At 41.1% G+C, this 26,721-nt stretch overlaps 1 protein-coding gene across 1 annotated transcript in view; it reads left to right on the top strand.

The window, feature by feature from the left end:
- RRM2B (ribonucleotide reductase regulatory TP53 inducible subunit M2B) overlaps nucleotides 1-26,515 on the top strand; it is a 47,534-nt gene extending 21,019 nt beyond the window's left edge. The window contains exons 3-9 of the mRNA XM_077270986.1: nucleotides 1,853-1,969; nucleotides 2,441-2,574; nucleotides 3,903-3,997; nucleotides 7,407-7,540; nucleotides 17,034-17,138; nucleotides 21,414-21,527; nucleotides 25,559-26,515. Of these exons, the coding sequence (XP_077127101.1) occupies nucleotides 1,853-1,969; nucleotides 2,441-2,574; nucleotides 3,903-3,997; nucleotides 7,407-7,540; nucleotides 17,034-17,138; nucleotides 21,414-21,527; nucleotides 25,559-25,711 (852 nt within the window). The 3' untranslated portion in view covers nucleotides 25,712-26,515. The remainder of the gene's footprint in view (nucleotides 1-1,852; nucleotides 1,970-2,440; nucleotides 2,575-3,902; nucleotides 3,998-7,406; nucleotides 7,541-17,033; nucleotides 17,139-21,413; nucleotides 21,528-25,558) is intronic.
- The last annotated feature ends 206 nt before the right edge of the window (nucleotides 26,516-26,721 follow it).

The raw sequence follows: 26,721 nt of genomic DNA, 5'->3' as shown, positions 1-26,721 counted from the left end.
TTAAGATGGTGGTGATGCCACAAGTTTTGTACATTTTGCATAACTCTCCGGTATGGATCCCTCTGACCAGATTTCGAAAACTACGATCATTATTTGGGGAATTGGCGTGGGGTGGGAAGAACCCTAGAATTAGGCAGGAGATACTGCAGAGGCCTAAAGATGAGGGGGGACTTGCCCTGCCTAATCCCTGGTTATACTTTCTATCTGCGCAAAGCCAACATCTTAGGGGATGGGGGGATGGACTTGAGAAAGGTCAGGGACATAGTAGCTTGGTACATATAATTGGCAGGTGGCCCTTGGGTCAGGGTTTAGAAGCTGGCATATTTAAGAAGTTGGGAACTTGTTTTCACACCATAAATTTGATCCATAAGGTATGGCAGACGATTAAAGGTATAAGGGGGGTTGTGAAATTCACTGAGTTTTCGCCTATATGGGATAACCTCTTTTTTCAAGAATTTAATCATATGGAAGGAATGGGAGAGTGGAGGGAAAAAGGCATTGGATTGATAGGTCAGTTGATTCACAACGGGAATCTTAAATCTTTTGATATGCTGCAGCAGGAATTCCATTTCCCGGGGTTGAAGTTGTATCAATATAGAAGGGTTCAGCACGCATTTCAGGCACAAAAAAAGAGAGGGCCTATAGTGATTCAGAAGGATCTAATGTTGGACTTTATACTAAATAACAACGGAACAAAAGGGGCAATATCCAAAGTATATGGCGATTTATTACATACCTTTCTATTGGATTACCCTATTAAGGCCAGAAGGAAATGGGGGGATGAACTGGGGCAAATAGACGATGATAGGTGGGAGTCTATACTGGAATACATACCTAAGTTGTCGATGAGTGAGCCTGGGAGACTGTCGCAATTATATGTGATAAATAGGGCCTACAGGACACCCGACATGTTGTTTAAAGCCGGGCTGAGAGACGATTCTGGGTGCCCCAGGTGTTCCCAGTCTCAGGCTGGTATACTGCACATGTTGTGGCTGTGTCCCAGATTGTTCGCATACTGGGTGGTTGTGCTGAACCAGATAGGGGTGATTTATGGGTGTACGATTCCTAGGGATCCGGTGGTGTGTGTACTTGGGTACGTGGAGGAAATCCTGACTGACGAAACTGCCAAAATGGCAATTGCTAGATTTATTGTTCATTGCAAGAAAGGTGATCGCAAGGTATTGGATTAGGGAGGAACCTCCTACTAGACGAGAGTTTATCGCACAAGCGAATCGTATTGTCCAGCTCGAGAGAAGCATATATAATAAGAGGAATAGGATGGGATTTTTTCAAAAGCTGTGGCAGCCATGGCTGGATGGGAATAGCTGAACGGCGGTGGTAAAATGATGCTAATAATAAATATGTATGTACTGCTTAATCTGTTCTTTCCAAGAGAATGGCATGATTGGAGTTGGTCGTTTAGGGGGGGGGGGGAGGGATGTGGGGGGGTTTGTTTCTTGTAAAAATCAAAACATTGATATATATTGTTATCTGAATGGATATTGTTGTATATCTTTTGCATAATAAAAAATATTTGGTTAAAAAAAAAAAAACACAAATGAAACAGACATGTGCACTTGCAATAATTTTCTGGGAGAAATACTTCAGTTTCTAGATCATTTTCAAGGGCGCCAACACTCTCAGCCATGACTGTATATTATAATGGCTGTTATAATCTGGTGGATTTTTAACTATACGATTATCTAATGTATATTCTACTCGCTGCATATTATCCTTTTTTTACTATATGTATAATAAATATTATTGCGGTTTATTATTCCTGCATGTTATAGTACTGCAGCAATGCCCACTGTATATAATCTACCATCTTCTGTTACAATTTCTCTATTAGGTGGATTTATCCAAAGATGTTGCTCACTGGGAGAAGCTGTCGTCGGATGAGAAGTACTTTATTTCCCACGTATTGGCTTTCTTTGCTGCTAGCGATGGCATTGTTAATGAGAATCTGGTAGGTGTTCTATTACTATACGTTACATTTGGCTTCTGGCTATTCTCATCTCCAAGATCTTATCCCAATATGTAGTAGGTGTAGTAATAATATAAGCAAATACCTCAAGTGAGAAATGTAGTATAGTTCTTCTGATTCTCTACGTTGCTTACCTGATATTCCGGGCATTACAGGTATCCATGGTTACAACCAGCCATATAGTAACAGTTATTTAGCTCTTAGTGATCGTAACCATGGATACGTAAGCTATTGCAATGTCTTGCACATTGGGTAAGCGACATAGCAAATCAGAAAAACTATACTACATTTCTAATATTGTTATTATTACACCTACACAGTGTATGGAGCTATGGTGCTCCCACCATCAGTACCCCTTTATGAAGCCTACATGTTCCGCATCTTCAGTTCCTCTTACTACAATATTTGTGATCTAATCCATAGCAATAAATGGCATTTTTTTAATTATCTCAGGTGGAACGATTCAGTCAGGAGGTTCAGGTACCAGAAGCTCGATGTTTTTATGGCTTTCAGATTCTGATTGAGAATATTCATTCTGAAATGTACAGCCTGCTCATCGAGACGTATATCAAGGATCCTGAGAAGCGGTACGTCGGGAATACAATGGACAGCATATAGAGGCGGTCTATCAGCACAAAATGACTGTTCAAACCAAACACAGGTTCACTCTTAGTGTGGCCCAGCAGTTCGGTGCATCTTCACATCTACTTGTTCTCCATTTATCTGCCCTTCTCTAGCTCCTAGTATCAATCAAGAAAGAAGTGGATGCTATACAAGTAGGAGGGTTGGGGCTCTGAACTGTTTTGCCACCTGTGTTGGGTTTGAACAGTCATTTTGTGCTGACAGATTCCCTTTAAAATCTCTATTATAATAACTTTGCAAATACTTTCCTTGATGCTATACTTGTCTTGTACTGGTTTTCAGCAGTGTTATTTTCTACTTTATTGATATCCAAAGTCAAAGGAGAAAATTTTTCTTGTTCTTATCACGCTGTGACTGTTCGTGATTAGGGAAAGAGGTCCTGAACAGTCGCTAGGGCTGGGGCCCTTCCTATCCCTGCTCCCAAAAGTACCTCTAAAGGTGAGGAGGTTTGGGCCACCAACCTTACTGTTCTCCTGTTATTTCCTTAGCAATGCTCTCCCCCTCCTCCAGGAGGCCCGGGACGGAAATACTACTGTATCAACACGTAAGACAGACAGGGGTAACAGAAAGCAACTAACATACAAACACTCACCAAAGGTAGAGAGGTATATAAAGAAGAATAGCAATGTACCAACCGAATGGGAATGGGACAGTGAGGAAAGCAGACACACAAAAACAACACACAGGAACAATCTCCAATTCAGCACAACATCTCCAAGGAGCTTGGAAGCAAAGCTTTCACTGGCAGAGGGAGAGGTCATGACCAGGTCGGGGACAGCTGTGAGATGGAGCTGCAAGTTTCTGTCCAGCATAGAATGGGTCATTAACCTCATTAGCGCCAAAGGAAACGGAATCCATTTAATATGAAACACAAACACACCGGCTAGATGGAAGATCTGCGATTCACAATACTTAGTGATTTTCTAACCCCAGATCTCCCAGGAGCACGTAACCTGCTCGTGACAGTTCCCGTCGCCCTCATGTGACCTCATAACTGAGCGACATTATTTTGAGCTTCCAAAAATTATTTATAAAGCAGTAGAAGATAAAAGATTAGCAGTTTTCACCTAATGATGGAAGTCAGTAGGGTAATCCGTGTCCGTTTAGACTTGTCGTACGAGGGATCAGTCACAAGTTCATCCTGATTTGGGCAGATGGAAAGTGTCGGTCTCCACATCAACTTTTCTTTAAATACAAATTATTATTTTATTGGATATTATATATGCATTTTTTTTGCGTGTTTTATGTTTTCATTTTCTTTTTTCTTTTTTAGTAATTTTTTATTTAATGCAATTGAAACAATGCCATGCATCAGAAAAAAAGCCGAGTGGGCCCTGCATTGGATATCGAACAGGAAAGCTTCCTTTGGTACGTGCAGTCCGAGACTATGCTGGAGCTACGGGAATAATTACCCTTTATTGTGATGCACAGAATGCTCCTTACGCTTTCTGTGCTAAAGAGATGACATTATGGGTGGGCTGACATGTTGCAAGTTTGGAGTAGATTATCCTCGTGGATTTGCATATAGTAATTTCGCAGCAATATGTAGAATTATCGTACACTGCGTATTTGTTACTGATATTTCACACAGTGTGTATGCAGCTTTTCTGCAGCAGAATCCGGGCACGTTACTTGTGGATTTTGATGCAGATTTCACCCTTCTGGTTAAGCTCACATGTTGTTTGTGAATTTTTCTGAACTGAAATCCACAGTTTGTCACCATCTAAAATGCGCACTTATTTTCTGCGCTTATTCATGCACTTTTATGAGCGTTTTTTTTTACATGATCCCAGGAAGGCACTTTTACCCCCGCTGTGTTAGGGCCTCCAGTGAAATTAATGGTTAAAACCTTCTCTAAAAAGGTTGGTTTCTGCAACAGAAATTGACAAAAAAATAAGCGAGAGACAGAGAGCCCAATTCATCCTTGCGTTTTTTTTTGTTAAGTCACTTTTCTTTTTTCCTCTTGTATTTGTTGAGGTTTTTTTACGCCAAATTCTTCAAAATGGCGAAGGCAGGTCATAAAGTTTGCACAAAATCAGTAATACTTTTTATCTTTTGAGGTTTTTGGAACTTTTTAGCCCAAGAAGTTGCAAAATTTGCTCCGAAATTTTGTGCATAAAATCTCTCAAGAGGTGGACTGGAAACACATTTTTATAAAAATCACAATTGATGAAGCAACCAAAATCATCTGGAAACCCCAAACCTCGCCCACAATGACAAACATAAAAAAAAATAAAACAAACAATTGAGCACATATTAAATAGACTTAAAAAGGGGCACAAATTAAAAGAAAAATAAGGCACAAATAAAAAAACAGCAAAAAAACACCAAAACCTAGACCAGAAAAGGCCCACATGCAATAATGAATTGGACCCATAGTGTCCTATCTGTTCATGATCCCACTTGTAGTGACGACTGGGAAAAACAGTGACTGCATCGTATGGAATGCAGAGTGAAGGATAGATTCTTGATTCTGAGTGATGAACTGATGAAGAACGTGTCCAGTTACAACAGTGAGTGATGAACTGACGAAGAACACATCCAGTTACAACAGTGCGTAAATAACTGATTAGGAACACGTCTCGTTACAACAATACATAAAGAACTTATTAAGAACACGTTCAGTTAAAACGGTGTGTAAAGAACTGAGGAAGAACACGTCCAGTTACAACAGTGAGTAAAGAACTGATTATGAACACATCCAGTTACAACAGTTTGTAAAGAACTGATGAAGACCACGTACAGTTACAACAGTGAGTGATGAACTGACGAAGAGCACGTCCAGTTACAACAGTGTGTAAAGAAATGATGACGAACCCGTCCAGTTACAACATTGAGTAAATAACTGATGAAGAACATGTCTAGTTTCAACAGTGAGTGATGAACTGATGAAGAACACATCCAGTTACAACAGTGAGTGATGAACTGGCGAAGAGCATATCCAGTTACAATAGTGAGTAAAGAACTGATTAAGAACACGTCTAGTTACAACAGTTCATAAAGAACTGATGAAGACCACTTACAGTTACAACAGTGAGTAAAGAACTGATTAAGAACACGTCTAGTTACAACAGTTCATAAAGAACTGATGAAGACCACTTACAGTTACAATAGTGAGTAAAGAACTGATTAAGAACACGTCTAGTTACAACAGTTCATAAAGAACTGATGAAGACCACTTACAGTTACAACAGTGAGTGATGAACTGACGAAGAGCACGTCCAGTTACGACAGTGAGTAAAGAACTGATGAAGAACACGTCCAGTTACAACAGTGTGTAAAGAACTGATGACGAACACGTCCAGTTACAACAGTGAGTAAAGAACTGACTAAGAACACGTCCAGTTACAACAGTGAGTAAAGAACTAATTAAGAACACGTCCAGTTACAACAGTGAGTAAAGAACTGATGAAGAACACGTCCAGTTACAACAGTGAGTAAAGAACTGATTAAGAAAACGTCCAGTTACAACAGTGAGTAAAGAACAGATTAAGAACATGTCCAGTTACAACAGTGAGTAAAGAACTGACTAAGAACACGTCCAGTTACAACAGTGAGTAAAGAACTAATTAAGAACACGGCCAGTTACAACAGTGAGTAAAGAACTAATTAAGAACACGTCCAGTTACAACAGTGAGTAAAGAACTGATTAAGAACATGTCCAGTTACAACAGTGAGTAAAGAACTGATTAAGAACACGTCCAGTTACAACAGTGAGTAAAGAACTGATGAAGAACACGTCCAGTTACAACAGTGAGTAAAGAACTGATTAAGAAAACGTCCAGTTACAACAGTGAGTAAAGAACAAATTAAGAACATGTCCAGTTACAACAGTGAGTAAAGAACTGATTAAGAACACATCCAGTTGCAACAGTGCGTAAAGAACTGATTAAGAACACGTCCAGTTACAACAGTGTGTAAAGAACTAATTAAGAACACGTCCAGTTACAACAGTGAGTAAAGAACTGATTAAGAGCATGTCCAGTTACAACAGTGAGTAAAGAACTGATGAAGAACACGTCCAGTTACAACAGTGAGTAAAGAACTGATTAAGAACGCGTCTAGTTACAACAGTGTGTAAAGAACGGATTAAGAACACGTCCAGTTACAACAGTGAGTAAAGAACAAATTAAGAACACGTCCAGTTACAACAGTGAGTAAAGAACTGATAAAGAGCACGTCTAGTTACAACAGTGGGTAAAGAACTGATTAAGAACACGTCCAGTTACAACAATGCGTAAAGAATTGATGAAGACCACGCACAGTTACAACAGTGAGTGATGAACTGATGAAGAGCACGTCCAGTTACAACAGAGAGTAAAGAACTGATGAAGAACACGTCCAGTTACAACAGTGAGTAAACGCAGAGCAGGGGGTGGGATGTTTAGGAAGGTTAGAAGGATGAAAAGTAAACATTTTTCAAAAATTATGTATTTGCAGTGATTACTAATTTTAGGTTTAGAACACACCGTGCCTTCAATGTGATCTCGGGAACCCTAGGAGTTAAAACTCATCCACTTTGCTGTTTCTCTAAATTTTATGTGAGTAAAAGAATCTGCACCAAATATGCAACATGTGCACCTAGCCTACTCCTATTAAGGCACCCCAGCTAAGCGTTGATGTATGTGTCTGGCAGCCTCTTATCTCCCCTACTTTTTATTTAAATAGCATGCAGATTGATCCTAGAGATGACTCTGATAACTCCCTTGTACATCGCTTTACCTCGCACCCGTACTATGCCTGCGGCCACTCTTGTCTCGTATTATGTTCTTCGTAGGGGAGAGAATTGTCGCGTTCGCTGCTGTAGAAGGGGTCTTCTTCTCTGGATCTTTTGCTGCTATTTTCTGGTTGAAAAAGAGAGGTTTGATGCCCGGACTCACCTTCTCCAATGAGCTGATCAGTCGGGATGAGGTGACACCTTCATATAAACACGAATGCAAACATTATGTAATATGAGGGGTAATGTGCCCCTTGCAGTATATTTCCAGAATATTATAGGTTCCATTTGTTGCGCACTTATACAAGTCACATATATAATAGATTATAATATTGCTGATAATTTATTATTTCTTTACTAAAACCAATATCTAAGATTCTACTGAAGTCACTCAGATTCCCATAGGCTTCTATGGTGATGTAGCTTCGGTTCAGGTCCAGGGGGGTGCTAGAAGACCCTAGAAAGTTAGTTTTTCCTCCTGCCCCATAACATTCTGCTGCAATTTTTTTCCATTTGTTTCAATAAGGTAAGATGCATTGCTAAATACTGTATGTAAGGGCTTGTGCACATTACTTTGTTTTTGGTCCGAGTGTGATCCAACAAAATATTGGATCACACTCGGACCAATGTTTTTCTATGCCGTCATGCACTTCCCGAAGCCACTTTGCTGGCAGCCTTATGGCCGGTGTGTTATTTATTTATCCCACGTATATAGCGCAATTAATTCCACCGCTCTACAGAACTCATTATCACTGCCCCCCGCTGGGGCTCGCAATCTACAGTGGGGAAAATAAGTATTTGATACACTGCCGATTTTGCCAGTTTTCACACCCACAAAGAATGGAGAGGTCTGTCATTTTTATCGTTGATACGCTTCATCTGTAATAGACAGAATCTAAAAAAAATCCAGAAAATCACATTGTATGATTTTACATAATTAATTTGCATATTAATGTGTGAAATAAGTATTTAATACAGTAGAAAAACAGAACTTAATACTTGGTACAGAAACCTTGAAAAATTGTTTGCAATTACAGAGGTCAGAATTTTCCTGTTGTTCTTGACTAAGTTTGCACACACTGCAGCAGGGATTTTGGCCCACTCCTCCATACAGATCTTCTCCAGATCTTTCAGGTTTCCGGGGCTGTTGCTGGGCAACATTGAATTTCAGTTCCCTCCAAAGATTTTCTATTAGGTTCAGGTCTGGAGACTGGCTAGGCCACTCCAGGACCTTGAAATGCTTCTTACGGAGCCACGCCTTAGTTTCCCTGGCTGTGTGCTTTGGGTCATTGTCATGCTGGAAGACCCATCCACGACCCATCTTCAATGCTCTAACTGAGGGAAGGAGGTTGTTGGCCAAAATCTCAGGATGCATGACCCCATCCATCCTGTGATCCCAGCTCTCTTCAGGTCATTGACCAGGTCCTCCCGTGTAGTTCTGGGCTGATTCCTGACCTTTTTTCAGACTCATCCTTACCCTGCAAGGCGAGATCCTGCATGGAGCCCCAGACTGAGAAAGATTGACAGTCATGTTGTGTTTCTTCCATTTTCTAATAATTGTGCTAACAGTTGTCGCCTTCTCACCAAGCTGCTTATCTATTGTCCTGTAGCCCATCCCAGCCTTGTGCAGGTGTACAATTTTGTCCCTGGGGTCCTTAGACAGCTCTTAGGTCTTGGCCATGGTGGAGAGGTTAGAGTGTGATTGAGTGTGTGGACAGGTGTCTTTTATACAGGTAACAAGTTTAAACAGGTACAATTTTAATACAGGTAATGAGTGCAGAGTATGAGGGCTTAACCCCTTTCCAACATCGGGCATAATAGTACGCCGATGTCGGAATCCCTCCCTTTGATGTGGGCTCCGGCACTGAGCCCACATCTTTTCCACCCTCTAACAGCCACGGGTGGAATCGCGATCCACCTGTGGCTGTAAACTAATTAAATGCTGCTGTCAATCTCTGACTGCAGCATTTAACGCGCACTTCCGACAAGCGCGACAGAAATCCCGCCCATCGGTGACCCTGTCACATGATCGCAGGTCACCGATGGATTGGCATGACAACCAAAGGTCTCCAGCAGGCCTCTATGGTTATCACTATTCTGCTACATACAGGCGATCTGATCATCAACTGTAAGTAGCAGAGCCGATCTGATTATGGCAGCTTCTAGTCTCCCATGGAGACTATTGAAGGATGCAAAAAGTAAAAAAAAAATGTTTTTAAAAATATATACAAAAAATATATAAACTTTCAAATCACCCCCCTTTGCCCCATTCAAAATAAAAAAAAATATAAAAAATCAAACCTACACATATTTGGTATCGCCACGTTCAGAATCGCCCGATCTATCAATAAGAAAAAGGATTAACCTGATCGTTAAACGGCATAACAAGAAAAAAAGTCAAAACGCCAGAATTACGTTTTTTAAGGTTGCCGCAACATTGCATTAAAATGCAATAACGGGCGATCAAAATATCATATCTGCATCAAAATGGTAAAATTAAAAATGTCAGTTCGGCGCGCTAAAAATAAGCCCTCATCCGACCCGAGATCACGAAAAATGGAGACGCTACGGGTATCGGAAAATGGCGCAATTCACTTATTTTTTAACAAACTCTTTCACCACTTAAATAAAAAAGAACCTAGAATTATTTGGTGTCTATGAACTGGTAATGACCTGGAGAATCATAATGGCAGGTCAGTTTTAGCATTTAATGAACATGGTAAAAAAAAGAAAAAAAGAAAACAACTGTGAGATTGCACTTTTTTTGCAATTTCACCGCAATTGGAATTCTTTTTTGTTCCCGTTTTCCAGTACACAGATATGTTAAAACCAGTGGTGTTGTTCAAAAGTCCAACTCGTCCCGCAAAAAAGCAAGCCCTGGGGGGGGCGTGGCTATGTAGTGAAGGAGAGAGGACGCGCTGTGAGAGAGCTCCTGAATCCTTTTATTATCCTGCACTAAGACCCCTAAATACGGCAAATCACTTACCACCGCTGGACCCCCTTAACTCCGGGCGGCCCTTCTGGACCCTGTGGGGAGATCGCTGTGACCGGAGAGCTCCGGAGACTGAGGAGCTCAGGACAGACCCACAGCGAGGAGGCGGCCATCTTCAGCAGAGCTCGCTTTGCTGGAAGAAGCGCGGTGCTGCTCCCTGTCAGAGACGGGACCTCACCCTGATTCCCAGGTGGTTACCGACGCCTGCGGTAGGTGCTGTGGGCTCGTGGTGCACCGGGTGTGAGAAAGACTCGGGCGGAGGCGGTGCCTGTGTGGAGCGGCTGCGATCTTCAGAGCGCACGCTTCAGCAGGTGAAGACGCAGCGCCATCTTTACATCTCTGCAGCGCTGTATGGGTGGGTGAGCGGGCACATATCCTGGACACACTGAGGGGACGTGCGGAGTGTGCTCTGAAAAATTGGGCCCTGCGCTCCTCATATCTTCACTAAGACACTCCACCCATCGGCGCCATTACTCTGGAGGGCTTTGGACCCCCCCTCCTGGCTGCCACCACTGCAGGCACAGTGAGCCCTCCCTGGTGCACAGCACCCTAGTGGAGTCCCGAGACTGCCATATCTATAACTTTTCAGTTTACTGCAGACGCCGCTCTGCCATAGCTCTGCTGGGTCTGTACAACTTGTGACTCTGACCTTGCTAATCATGCAGCGCACCAAGGGCTCGGGGGCAGCTGATAAACTAAAGGAGTTTGCCAGAGTTGATCCCTCTGATAACACACGTAACCTTAGGAATAACCCCTCTCAGGTGCAGCGTAAAAATCGTCTCTCTGATAGTGCTGAGGGAGGTTAACAGGATGAACTGACACTTAAACAAGCGTCTGACCAATTAATGCAAGCTATTTCCCTAACCAGAACATCTCTCACCGAAAAAATAGAGGATGTATATACTGAAGTGGGGCGCCTCCGTCAGGACATGCAGACCATGAAGGGACGCATTACAGAGGTGGAGACGAGGGTATCCCATGTAGAAGATACCATTACACCCATGGAGGCCAAGTTGACAAAAGTAGCTGGCTCTATAAATGCCTGGAAACAAAAGGCAGATGACCTAGAGAACAGATTGCGCCGGAATAATATCCGTATTATTGGTCTGCCAGAACGTTCAGAGGGTCAACAACCTGAGGTATTTCTGGAGGGGTGGCTTAAATCTTCTCTGGGAGATGAATTTTCTTCAACGTTTGCTGTGGAAAGAGCCCATCGAGTGCCCACAAAACCTCTCCCTCCCGGGGCCCCACCTACACCTTTTCTGGCACGGATCCTCAATTGCAAGGACAGAGATACTATTTTGCGGCTGGCACGGCAAAAAAGCCCCATCAAATTTAATAGTGCTGTAATCTCGATCTTTCCGGATTTTTCCGTGGAACTTCAAAAGCAAAGGGCCAGATTTATGGAGATCAAGAAGCAACTCAGAGACAGAAACATCATCTACTCAATGATCTACCCAGCCCGACTCCGAGTTGTTCACAAAGGTTCTTCTGTGTTCTTCACGGATCCAGCGGAAGTGGCCGAATGGCTACGATCTCATGGGGTGTCTTATGCAAAGGAATCCTAAATATATCTAGTCAAGCTAAATTCTTCTGATTACTAAATATGGAGCTCTCTCTGGAGATGTCCAGATTACCAACTATACCGGACGCTGACTCCAGCGAGGGTATCCCCTTATTTCTTTGATAATGGGAGCACAGGACGTTGCTCCTATATTGTTTGGTTCTTTTTCTACTTTTTCTTTTCTCTTGGTTTTATCTGTTATTTAAGTAGAAGCTTTGACCTTTGCCTGAGTAATAACGCATATCATATTTGGATAAGCAAACATGGGATCTGAAATAGTATGTATGATGTGGAATGTACGAGGCATTAAATCCCCCAGAAAGAAAATTAAGGTTTTTTCGCAGATCAGACGCCATCACCCCCATATAGTGGCCTTGGTAGAGACACATCTGACCAGAGATACAGCCCGGTGCGTACAGAAACCGTGGGTACAATGGTACATACACGCTTTCCATACTAGCTACTCGAGATGAGTTTCATTATTAATACATAGAGATGTTAGGTGGGAAGCTAGGGAGGCCCGAAGAGATTCTGGTCGGTTTGTTTTTGTGCGTGCGCTAATTAGTTCTAGTGAATATGTAATTTTATGTATCTACAACCCTCCCCCGGCTAATATGTCAATCCTTAGGATGGCAATGAGCTTTGCGCTAAACTATCCAGACGCACAAGTTATTTGTATGGGAGATTTTAATTTAGTGATGGATAATAGCCTTGATAGATTGAGATTGGATGATGGGAGATTTGGGGAGCTCCCCACTTCAACCCCGACCCAGTTGGCATCATTTATAGAAGGCAGTGGATGGTTGGATCTATGGCGGATGCATCACCCTGGAGTGGAAGGATATTCCTGCCATTCATCTACTAAACGGTCTCTCCCGCATAGATTACATATTTAGCTCTAGCGGGTTGGCGACATGGGTGGATAGTGTGGAACACGGTAATAGGGGGATATCGGACCATAGCCCGATCATACTTAAACTTAAATATGGGCAACCAAGGAGGGGTGTGGTCTGGAAGCTGAATCCCTTTTGGTTGAAACTGATGGATCATAACGACAGAACAGAGGATCAGTTGAATTGTTTCATTTCATCCCACCCAGAGCCCCAGAATATTAATTTATTTTGGGACACCCTCAAGGCATACTTGAGAGGATGTTTGTCATCCACAATTTCATATATAAAAAGGGTGACTTCGAGAGAGGATGATGGGGTGGAACGGAGATTGAAAGATGCGGAGGCTGCGTATATATCTAGCCAAACTAATGGTAATAGGATTGAGTGGTTGACTTCACAGAGACTGTATACTCAGCATATGGACACCAAATCTAAGCGTAAGCTGTTTTTCGCACGTCAGTCATATTTTGAGTTGGGAAATCAAACCAGTAAATTTCTAGCTTACCTGGTGCGTCAGCATAACACATCTAATACAATATTGCAGATTCGCGCGCCAGGTGGCTTATTGATGTCCACAACGGAAGAAATACTTCACTGTTTTTACGACTACTATGAGTCGCTGTATGACTCCAAAGGTGACCTTGGTGTCTCGCAGTGTATGGATTATTTGTCAGATGTCATATTTCCCACATTGAGTCCCACTCAGCGTGATTTTATGGATGCTAGGTTCACATTGGAAGAAGTAGAATATGCAATAATGGACATGTCCTCTGGGAAAGCTCCCGGGCCAGATGGGTTTCCCGTTGAGTTATATAAAAGATATCAGGGTATACTGGCGCCGCTCCTATTGAGAGTATTACAAGGTATATGGGAGGGAGGATGTATGCCCGAAACTTTCTATGAGGCAAATATTGTCATACTCAAAAAAGAGGGAAAGGATCCTCTGGAATGTGGCTCCTATCGACCCATATCGTTAGTCAATGTAGATTATAAAATTTTTACTAAAATCCTGGCCATTAGACTGAATTCCATCATACTAGACCTTATTCACCCAGATCAGACTGGCTTTATGCCGGGTAAAAATACTTCTATTAATATCAGGCGAGTCCAATCAATAATTCAATATAGTTCTTTGGTGCCAGATAACAACTGGGCATTAGCATCCTTGCATGCGGCCAAGGCCTTTGATTCTCTTGAATGGCCCTTTCTATCAGCATGTTTACAGAGATATGGCTTTGGAGATAAGTTTTTGAGGTGGATCAATGTATTATTATATATGAAACCTAAGGCGCGTATAATTATAAACAATTCCATTTCTGAGTCCCTTTCATTATCTAGGGGAACTCGTCAGGGGTGCCCCCTGTCACCGGCTCTTTTTGCTCTTGCGATAGAGGCACTGGCAATACGTATGAGATCCTCCCCTGATGTTAAGGGCATAGATATAGCGGGTCGGGTGGACACCATCGGCCTATATGCCGATGATATGGTGATATTTATGGAAAATGCAAAGGAAACACTACCACGAGTGATTGCTACTATAGATGCCTTTAGTAAATATTCCGGCCTGTATATAAATTGGGACAAATCTGCTCTATTGCCTCTCTTGTGCCCCAGTGCCAGATCTTGAAGCTCTATCCTCGTTACCCGTCGTATCCAATTTCAAATACTTGTGTATCTATATGTCCCAAAGCAGCAATTCTGATCTACAGCTTAATGTTTATCCCTTGTTAGACTTAGTTAAATCCAAATTTGCATCTTGGAGTAAGCTCCCGTTGTCTGTCGCGGGCTGTATCAACCTAATTAAAATGATTTTGCTCCCTAAACTTAGTTATTGCCTTCAGCATAGTGCAGTCCCAGTACCTAAGTCCCTCTTGTACCTAAGTCCCTCTTTACCAATTTAAACTCCCAAATTACTTATTTTATATGGGGGAAATCTAGGCCCAAACTTAGACTATCTATTTTGCAGAGACCTAAACAGGGCGGTGGAGCGGCATTGGCGGATTTTTTTCTATATTACCTGGCTGGGCAGGCTAGAGCATTGGGCACATGGATGCCTGGTGGTTGTCTTCCTAATTCTGAACATCATCTGCTTCATTCTGCTCGGGTGGAGTGTCCATTGAGCTTTTTAGAATCAGAAAAAATGAGTACCCCTCGTCCACTGCCCATGCTCCGGCTGGCGCGATTAGTTTGGAGACAAATAAAAAAAGCTGTTGGATTTACAGATATTATAGCTGAAATGCCCTTATGGAAAAATAACTACTTTCCGGCGCTGCTAAATCACCCGTCCACTGATTTTTGGGTGCTACATGGTGTTACCTCGGTAGGGGATTTACATGACCAGGGGACCTTTATGTCCTTTGAACAACTGCAGTCTAAGTACGATATTCCAAGATCCCAATTTTTTCGTTTCTTGCAATTAAGATCAGCTTTCCAGTCATATATGAGGGGGGTGGCTACAGGTTGCACAATTTCATCTTTACCTTTGATAGGAATCCTTAAATCCCAGGGACCCCAGGGGCTTATTTCTTCTTTATATACCTATATGTTATCGGTGGGAGCGGGATCAGCTATAGGACTCATCAAGGGGAAATGGGAGAGACTCATCCCTGATGCACAGGAAGAAGAATGGGAGGAAATTTTAGAGTCCCCACTTAGGGTATCCCTGTCAATTAATAACAGGATGACACAGCTATATATAATATACCAATCATATTTGACTCCCATACGACTTTTTAAGATGGGTCGACTTCAATCAGAATGTCTACGCTGTCATCTACCAGACGCAGATTTTATTCACATGATGTGGAACTGTCCTATTATCCTTCAATATTGGAAAGAGGTGACATCATTACTTTCATCCATAGTATCAGCTCCTGTTCCTCTTGAGCCATTAATTTGTTTATTTGGGGTGTGGGATGAAGAGACCTGGGGTCATCATATTGGGATCTTCTTACGGGAGTCACTTTTTATGGCAAGGAAGGGGGTAGCGATGCGATGGATGGGGGGTTCATGCCCCTCCCTCAGGGCCTGGGTCGAGTTGGTAAACTCGGTCATTCCTTATGAACGTACGCTATATCAAAATAGAGGATGTCCGGGTAAATTCGAGAAAATTTGGAGCGGATGGAACTCTTCTCATCTTACTTTATAAACTTATAGTTAATTGCGTTAGTGCAAAGTGTCAAATTCCTCTAGATATTGCGCAGAGTAAGATACAAATTTATTATTAAGCGGCAGAAAGGTAGTTAATAAGATGGTTGCAGTTATGGTTTAACAATTGCAAATTCTCATAACTCCATGCTTTGTTTGTACGGTTTGAATGGAGTAAATAACATGTTGAGCACAAATTGTAATACTCAACTATACATACAATGTACATGTTCTATATTGAATTTAATGTAATACTAATGAGCATAAATGTGTATATTGTATATTTTTTACTTCTCTGGTTAATAAACGAATTAAAAAAAACAAAAAAAAAACAAGCCCTCACATGGCCATTTTGACCAAAAAATAAAAAAAAGTTATGGCTCTGGGTAGAAGGGGAGCAAAAAATTAAAATGCAAAACCAAATATACCTCTGGTCGTTAAGGGGTTAAAGAAAAACTAACAGGTCTGTGAGAGGCAGAAGTCTTGCTGGTTGGTAGGTGATCAAATACTTATTTCATGCAATAAAATGCAATTTAATTATGTAAAAATCATACAGTGTGATTTTTTGTTTTTTATTCTTAGATTCTGTCTCTCACAGGTGAAGTGTACCTACGATAAAAATTACCGATCTCTCCATTCTTTGTAGGTGGGAAAACTTGAAGAATCGGCAGTGTATCAAATACTTATTTTCCCTACTGTTAATTCCCTATCAGTATGTCTTGGGAGGAAACCGGGAGGAAACTCACGCAAACACGGGGATAACGTACAAACTCCTTGCAGATGTTGTCATTGGTGGGATTTGAGCCCAGGACCCCAGCGCTGCAAAGCAACAGTGCTAACCACTGAGCCACTTTTCTGCATCTTCTTAAGCTATAACTTCCTAACTGAAACTGCCTAAAGAGTTAAGATGTGACTTCTTTTAGCAATCTCACAGTTTCCGAACCCTGAAGCGGTTAAAAGAAGTAACAAAAGACTGTACATGTGCACAGCAATGTGGCTTTTACGTTGCTGTGCAGTATATTATTTTTTTGTTTTTTTTCTTGCATTTGAGTTATTGCTTTACCTGTAATATGTGATATTTTTGCTTGCAGGGTCTGCATTGTGATTTTGCATGTTTAATGTTTCACTACCTGGTGAATAAACCCACAGAGCAGCAAGTGACTGAGATCATAGTCAGCGCTGTGAGGATAGAACAGGTAATTTGTCTTCTAGTTAATACTGAATATTATAGTAGTGTAGTTCTGTACAGAAAAGATAGGCGGTCCATAGCAAAGAGCAAAAAGCATAATTTCCATAAAAGTCTGGGTATTTACCATCCAAAATAAAAGAGTCTGGTCTTTGTTTCCCAGTGAACCATTTCCGCCCTCTTTTGTGTGTTAACAATACAGATCCTCTAGATCACACATCTCAAATTCTGGCCCACAGGGTGATTAGATTTGGCCCGCAACGCTGGCATAGCCTCCCCCACCCCAGTATTGCACCTTCAACTCTATCGGCATCCTGACCAGGGTAGTTTTATTTTACATTTTTTTATGTGGAGCCATTATACTGTATGGAGCACTGTGTGGGGCCATTATGCTGCATGGAGGACTATGTAGGGCTATTATGCTGTATGGAGGACTATGTGGGGCTCATTACTCTGTTTGGAGGACTATGTGGAACCATTATACTGAATGGAGGACTATATGGGGCCCATTATTCTGTTTGGAGGACTATGTGGAGCCATTATACTGTATGGAGGACTATGTGGGGCCCATTATTCTGTCTGGAGGACTATGTGGAGCCTTTATACTGTATGGAGAGCTACAGTGGCATGGAAAAGTTTGAGCACTCCTGGTCAAATTACTGTTATTGTGAACATCTTTAAGCAAGTTGAAGATGAAATGATCTTTAAAAGGCCTAAAGTTAAAGATGACACATTTCCTTTGTATTTTAGGCAAAATGTATATATAGTTTCATCTTTTACATTTTTTAAAATTACAAAAAGAAAAATGGGCCGATGCAAAAGTTTAGTCACCATTGGAGATTTGTATCCTCCGATAACTTTGACTAAACTTTCAGACCTTAATTAGCCTGTTAGGGCTATGGCTTGATCACCATCATCATTAAGAAAGGCAAGGCGATGTATGTTTCCCAGCTTTATAAATGCCCTGCCTCCTCTAACCTTGTGCCAAAAAACAGCAGCCATGGGTTCTTCTAAGAAGCTGCCTGGCACTCTGAAAATGAAAATGATGGAATCCCACAAAGCAGGAGAAGGCTGTAAGAAGATAGCAAAGCATTTTCAAGTTGCCCTTTCCTCAGTTAGAAATGTAATTAAGAAATGGCAGTTAATAGAAACTGTATAGGTCAAGATGAGGTCTGGAAGACCAAGCAAACATTCAGTGAGAGCTGCTCATAGGATTGCTAGAGAGGCAAATCAGAAGCCCCTCTTGACTGGAAAAGACCTTCAAAAAGATTTCACAGATTCTGGAGTTGTGGTACATTGTTCTGCTGTTCAGCGACACCTACACAAATATGGCCTTTGTTATGGACTGGGCGGTGGAACCACTGTGCCGTGATCTGTGGAGAGCCTGTGGGGTGTCACTATTTGGCTCACCAAGTCTGACCTCAGATGTACAGTGGCAGATGATACCGTGATCCGAGGAGGGGCAAGGGAGGCAGGACCAGGTGTTACACCAGTACTGACCTTTGGCGGATAGCAGCTCACCCCAAGGGACGGGAGGCAGAAGAGCCCACAATGGTGGACAGGCAGGCAGACCGGCATGGCGGACATAGATAGGCAGGCAGGTGGGCACGGCTGATAAGCAGGCGCACATGGCTAATAGGCAGGCAGGTGGACACGGTTGATAGACAAGCAGGTATACAGAAATACGAGCACTGATGCATTTTGAAAACGAGGCCCCAACCATTAAGCCTGGGCGTGGATCAATCATGCTTTGGGGTTGTGTTACAGATAATGACACGGGGAACATTTCATGGTTAGAGGGAAGAATGGATTCAATGAGATTTCATCAAATTCTTCAAACATAACACCATCTGTAAAAAAGCTCAAGTTGAAAAGAGGATGGCTTCTACATATGGGTAATGATCCTAAACACATGTCAAAATCTACAATACACTATCTCAAAAGGCACAAGCTAAAGGTTTCACAATGGCCCTCACAGTCTCCTGATGTGAACATCGTTGAAAATCTGTGGTTAGCCCTCAAAATAGCAGTGCATGCAAGACGACCCAGGAATCTCACAGGACTGGAAGAATTTTCCAACGGAGAATGGATGAAATTCCCTCAAACAAGAATTGAAAGACTCTTGGCTGGCTACAAAAAGTGTTTACAAGCTGTGATACTTTCAAAAAAAGGATGCAACTAGGTAGTAACCATGCAAGGTGCCCAAACTTTTGTACCAGCCCATTTTCCTTTTTGCAATTTTTAAAATGTAAAAGATGACAATATATATATTTTTTTGCCTAAAATACGAAGGAAATGTGTCATCTGTAACTTTAGGCCTTTTACAGATCATTCCATCTTGAACTTGCTTCACTATTCACAATAATTGAATAAATAACAGTAATTTTGACCAAGGGTGCTCAAACCTTTTAATGTCACTGTATGTGGAATCCATTATTCTGTATGGAGGACTATGTGGGGCCTTTATTCTGTAAAGAATGATATAGAAAAACGTCTTCAATTGTAGACATGTTTTTAATAAATATCAAGGTTGGCCCACTAGTTTGTCCACGTTTTTAATTTTGGCCCTTTGTTTATTTGAGTTTGACATCCCTGCTCTAGATAGTAGCATTCTGTACAGTATGAGGGGTTGTCTCACTCAGCTGCTTGCACAGGTAAATACAGGAATGCCTCTTGTGGTAAATCACCTGCTGGTTTATTAGAGCACAGCATAAATGGTAGCAGGGTTGAACAAAGTAAACGTGGTCTTTCTGGCCGAAACAAAGACAAAGTTCAATAGAGTGCTTTTGCCTTCCAGATTCACCCTCAGGAAACCCTCACAGTCCTCAGCTCCTCCTAGAGCCACGTCTGGAGTCTTTCCTGTCCAAACACACAACAGAGAAAAAAAATAGTAGCTGAACATTTAAGTCCCCAGCCACACCCTTGAGGTAGAGATATAGTGAGTAGGCGTACCTCCCATCTCTTACCTACTCGCCAAAAAAACCCATTCCCTTCCTGGCTGATTAACCCCTTCAGCACATAGCATGCTGGAGAGAAACTTAAGGGTTTTTAGATCACGGAAGAAAGCAATCTTCATGACACATATCTCCCCTTACATACAGTGTCAGTGACCCTGTCACAACACGTTGTAGATATCCAGTTGTATATGGAACTTGACCAAGACCAACAGATTAGCTATCTGAGCTTCTAGTTTTATAATTCTATGATCTGAACTTCTTGTTCTAGAATTCTATAATCTGAGCTTCTTCTAGAATTCTATGATCTGAGCTTCTTTACTAGAATTCTGTGATATGAGCTTCTTGTTCTAGAATTCTGTGATCTGAGGTTCTTCTAGAATCCTGTGATCTGAGCTGCTTCTAGAATTCTATGATCTGAGCTCCTAGAATTCTATGATCTGAGGTTCTTGTTCAAAAATGTTATGACCTGAGGTTCTTGTTTTAGAATTCGGTGATATGAGGTTCTTGTTCTAGAATTCTATGTATCCATACCATACATATGTACATACACAAACACGTCAATGTAACTTATAGCACCCTGGATAAACCCTCATAGGGAATATGTTGAACCAATCAGTTTTACTTGTTGTTGTTTTTTTTTTTTTAGTTTTGATATATATTTAAAAAAATTCCATATTACATACTCTATTAAAGATTATCTGAAATCTTGACATTTTCACACTAGGTTTTATAACCAGACTCACGCTTCCTGTTCTGTACAGAAAGCTTTTCAGCAGTTTTATTATCATCACATACAGGATTACAATGAAAGGAAGGTAACACCTGTATATCAGAGACGCCACCATTAACGATAGGTAATGTCACAGCTCACTTCCTCCCCCCTTTATAATGATCTTTGTCCTGATAAGAGCGTGCTCATTAGATGCTTCAATACAAATCAGTAGGATCTTAGTCAGTCTAGTGCTGCTAATGTTCAAGTGCTCAACTGGATGTAGAAGTGTAAAATTAAGCTTAGTGGCTTATGGGAAAATTTAAAAATCATTTTGATTATTTCCATCATTTTGACGAAGAGCTATGTTTCCATCAAGTCCTTCAAAACCACTGACAGCACATAGGAATGTATGTACAGGTGTATACATTATTATGAATGAGTCCATGGCCAGTGGCTTCATCAGCAGAGCAGTTTACATCATACCATTAATAAAAAGTCAGGGATCTGCAGGGTTGGCTAGCAATTTAGAATTGAACAATTACCTCCGCCTCTAGATGAAGGTTAATAACTCTCGTGGTCTATCTCATTAACATGTCATTACCTTTTTTTTCCGTAGGAGTTCTTAACAGAAGCGTTACCTGTGGATCTCATTGGCATAAACTGCAGGTTAATGAAGACGTATATAGAATTTGTGGCCGATCGATTGTTGGGGGAACTTGGCTTTCCGAAGGTAAATGTATACTCCCACTTTGTCTGATCATGCAGTTTTCCCTGACTCTTGAAACTTTGGTTTTGGGAATATAGAGACCCAAAGAATTTGCGGCAAAGTCACCTATTCTGCCCGAATATTTTACAGAGCGTGTGAATGGTATATCTAAAATACTCAATTCGCAGACACTGCCGGCAGAATGTTGGCGGATTCTGTCTGGATTCATATGTGAAATCTCCATGAATATCGTAATACGGAACAATAAGAATTCTAGGAAAGCTGAAAATTAAAGGGGTTGTCCACTAGTTTTAAAACTTTTTCACAAATCTGCAATCATCATTATATGGCATCTGAGACATAACAGTGAAACATTGATGCTCAGACACACACTTTTGAGGACGGTTTTTCTTCCACTCGGTGAAATATGAAGGATGCAGCCGATCAGTGGATGCTGATTGGCTGCAGCCATCATGTGATAAACCCAAAGGAAGAGGAAGCTAGATGATCGGCGTGGTATGCTGGCGACAGAACAGTGGAGCATCACTGGTCCAGTAAGTGAGAATATTTTTTTTTGCTCTTTAATTTTTCAACTACCCTGGGCCTATAGAGAAAGCTTTTTAAAGTAGCGGACAACCACATTCGCCACCTTGGAGGTCGAAAAGGCATATTACTCATCTTCCAGATCTTCCAGCATTTCTTTAAATATACACAGTGCCTTGAAAAAGTATTCATACCACATTAACTTTTCCACATTTTTTCATTTACACCCTCAAACTTACATTTTTTTTATTTGTGAAGTGTAAAAGACATAATACATTTATTTATTTATTTTACTCACTTATATAGTGTCATTAATTCAACTTTACAGACATTATCGGCACTGTGCCCCATAGGGAATGCAGATTATGAGCCCCAATCAGTATGTCTTTGCAGTGTGGAAGGAAACCAGAGTCCCCAGAGGAAACCCATCCAAACATGGGGCAGACATACAGACTCCTTGACGATATTGTCCTTAGAGGGATTTGAACCCAGGACCCCAGCACTACAAGGCTGTGGCTGTGTATTGGGGCAGCCACCGTGCTGCCACAATACATAGTTTTCTAATTATTTAAAAAATATAAATCTGAAAATTGTGACGTTCATTTTTACTCAGCCCCAGGTAGTCTGATACTCCTAAACACAATCCTGAGGGAGTAATTGCCTCCAGAAATCAGATAATTAGTAAATTGAGTCCACCTGTGTGTAATTTATTCTCAGTATAACTACAGCTGTTCTGTGAAAGCCTCAGAGGTTTGTATGAGAGCGTTAGAGGCAGACCCCAAAACACTTGCAGCTTTAATTGCATTGAAAGGTGGTTCTAAAAAGTATTGATGCAGGGAGACTGAATACAAAGGCACATCTAAATTTTCAGATTTATACTTTTTAAATAGTTAGAAAACCTTGTATCATTTCCTTTACACTTCACAAATGCAATACGCGCTACTTTGTGTTGGTAGATCACATAAATTCCAAATAAAAAAACATTAAATTTGTGGGTGTTATGTGAAAAAAATGTTTACAGGGTATGGATACTTTTTCAAGGCACTGTTCTTGTGTGTGTGTGTGTGTGTGTGTGTATGTGTATATATATATATATATATATATATATATATATACACACACACACACACACACACACACACACACACACACACACACACACGGCACGGAAAGTATTCAGATCCCTTTCAATTTTTCACTCTGTTTCATTGCAGCCATTTGGTAAATTCAAAAAAGTTCTTTTTTTTTCACATTAATGTGCACTCTGCACCCCATCTTGACTGAAAAAAACAGAAATGTAGTAATTTTTGCTAATTTGTTAAAAAAGAAAAACTGAAATATCACATGGTCATAAGTATTCAGACCCTTTGCTCAGTATTGAGTAGAAGCACCTTTTCAGCTAGTACAGCCATGAGTCTTCTTGGGAATGATGCAACAAGTTTCATAAGTATTCAGACCTTTCTTCCTGGAAGAAAATGGTGGGTGCATGCACAGTGCCCGCACAACAGGAGATTTTTCCTATTGGTTCATATTGATCACTGTGATAGATCATAGTGATCAAAATAAAAAAAAATGTAAATCAAACCCCCCTTTGTCACCCTCTTAGTTAGGTAAAAATAAAATAATTGTATTTTTTCCATTCTTTGTAGTTAGGGTTAGGGTTGGCACTAGGGTTAGGGTCGGGGTGAGAGCTAGGGTCAGGGTTGGGGTTAGAGCTAGGGTTAGGGTTGGGGCTATGGTTTAGGGTTGGGATTAGAGCTAGGGTCAGGGTTGGGGTTAGAGTTAGGGTTGGGGCTAGGGTTAGGGTTGTGTTGGGGTTACGGTTGTTGTGTTGGGGTTACGGTTGTTGTGTTTTGATTACAGTTGGGGTGTTGGGGTTATTGTGGTGTTGGAGTTAGGGTTGTGGTTAGGGTTGAGATTAAGATTAGGGTTGGGGTTAAGAGTAGGGCTGTGTTAGGGTTGGAGTTAGAATTGGGGGGTTTACACTGTTTAGGTACATCAGGGGGTCTCCAGACGCGACATGGCACCCACCATTGATTCCAGCCAATTTTGCATTCAAAAAGTCAAACGGTGCTCCCTCCCTTCTGGGCCCTGCCATGCGTCCAAACAGTGGCTTTCCCCCACATACGTGGTATCGGCATACTCTGGAGAAATTGCACAACAAATTTTATGGTCCATTTTCTCCTGTTACCCTTGTGAAAATAAAAAAGTTTGGGTCTAAAGTAAATTTTTTGTGAAAAAAAGTACAATGTTAATTTTTTTCCTGCCGCATTGCTTTAGTTTTCGTGAAGCACCTGAAGGGTTAATAAACTTCTTGAATGTGGTTTTGGACACTTTGAGGGGTGCAGTTTTTAGAATGGTGTCACTTTTTGGTATTTTCTGTCAATGGTTTTGTAAATTTTGCTGGAAAAATGAGAAATCGGTGGTCAACTTTCAACCCTCATAACTTCCTAACCAAAAACAATTATGTTTCCAAAATTGTGCTGATGTAAAGTTGACATGTGGGAAATGTTATTTATTATCTATTTTGTGTGACACGACTCTCTGTTTTTTGGCAAATTTCTGTTGTTTTTTTTATATAAATAAACGCAAGTCGTATCGAAGACATTTTGCCGCTAACATGAAGAACAATATGTCATGAACAAAAAATCTCAGAATCAGTGGAATCCATTGAAGCGTTCTAGAGCTATAACCTCATAAAGTGACAGTGGTCAGAATTGTAAAAAAATTGGCTTGGTCATTAGAGTGAGAATTGTCTCGGTCACTAAGGGGTTAAAGATAACAATGTCAGTGTTTTGGAGTGGCCATCACAAAGCCCTGATCTCAATCCTATTGAAAATGTATGGGCAAAGCTGAAATGGCCGGTGTGAGCAAGGCCACCTACAGACCTGGATCAGTTATACCAGTTTTGTCAGGAGGAATGGGCCCAAATTCCGACCAACTATTGTGAGAAGCTTGTGGAAGGAGATCTGAAAAGTTTGACCCAAGTCATTCAGTTTAAGGGCAATGGTACCAAATACTAAGGAAAGGTATGAAAACTCTTCACTTTGCAGTAAGTAAAAAAAAAATGCCTTAAAACTTTCTCTCATTATTCTGGCATGGGACAAATAATAATTATGGTAACCCTAATTGCCCTAAAACGGTAAAAATTAAGTTTCTCCAAATTCTTTGATGTGACCGTCCGTGATGTTATCCGAGTGCAGTCTGATTTTTTTTTTTTTAATAGACCCATAGACTTGCATTGCCGATTTTGATGCCCCCGTCAGATCAAAATCGGACATGACCGCAATTTTCTGAGAACCGAGAGGTCCGCAAAAAAAACAGGATGTGTAAATGGCCCCATAGACAATCACAGGCATGAGTGCTATCTTTGAAAACCACGGGTAGCACTTACACGAGAACATCAGACGCCTGAGGCCTTACTCTGAAATTTGGGAGGCGTGAAAACATTAGCCTCTTCACTATCTACGGTATTTTTCTATTTATTGTGTTTCTTTTTCCTTTCGTTCCAGGTATATAACGCAGAAAATCCATTTGACTTTATGGAGAATATTTCTCTGGAGGGAAAAACCAATTTCTTTGAGAAGCGAGTGTCTGAGTATCAGCGGTTCGCTGTTATGTCTCAGACGGCGGATAACGTCTTCACTTTGGATGCAGATTTCTGACTGTGAGCAGAGATGCCTGGAGAACATAAGACGCCGTGTTATACCCTATACGAGCAGGAGATGGCCAGTCTTAGGACTTATGCCCTTTCCGTTGTATGTGTTGTACTAGTTTTATTTATTGAATGCTGCTATGTGATATGCCAAAGACTCTTCTTTTCCGAAGAAACATGTGAAAAACATGGGCATATAATCAGAAAAATATAATTATGAATGCTGAGGCTTTAGAGGACTAGCATTCGTCACCTGTACCTAATGTACAGTGCCAGCATGGTGTGATTAGAGCTTTAGGGTTATGGTGTCGTCAGACGACCATATAACATGGATGACGATCGCGTCACAGTGCACGGACTGGCTGGTGGCTCTACTCGCCCAAGACCACAAATCTTCTGGCTTTCACACTGGACCTTATACTAGACTCACACTTCCTGTTCTGTATCGATGACTTATATTCAGCAGTCCCATCACAGACAGGATTACATTGACCCCTCTGTATACAGTAGATAATACGGGATCCACCATCTTTTGAGGGTGATATTCAGCTCACCTTCTGTCCCTTCCTGCACAATGACATCTGACCGGATTAGAGCATGGGCAGATAACACTTGTATACAAACAAATAGCATCTTAGGTAGTTTATTGATCCTAATATCCTTGTGAAAAACAGGAAGTAAAAGCCTAGTGTTAAACCTAGTGGTCAGTTTGAAAATTACAAGACATTTTTTAACATCTAGCTATTGATATCAAATGTAAAAAAAAAAAAGTTACAAGTAAATGTGAAAAATAAATTTTAACACAAAAACCTGATTTAAACATTTGGTAATTTTCTGATTACACCGTCCCGTTAGTGATGTGTTGGAATACCCTCTGATAACATAATGTATATTCTTGTAAGATCCTTTTATAGGTGGAGTTTTACTATAAGGTTGCCTGTTTTTGGTGTCCTGGATTGCACTGTTATCTCCTTCGTTCCTCAGAGGACATAGGGGGATGTTGTCGAAACACCTAGACGG

Source organism: Ranitomeya variabilis, chromosome 6 (assembly GCF_051348905.1).
Source record: "Ranitomeya variabilis isolate aRanVar5 chromosome 6, aRanVar5.hap1, whole genome shotgun sequence".
NCBI classification, from domain to species: domain Eukaryota; kingdom Metazoa; phylum Chordata; class Amphibia; order Anura; family Dendrobatidae; genus Ranitomeya; species Ranitomeya variabilis.
Note: the sequence above shows the minus strand (reverse complement) of the source record. Positions and strands in the feature narration are given on the sequence as shown.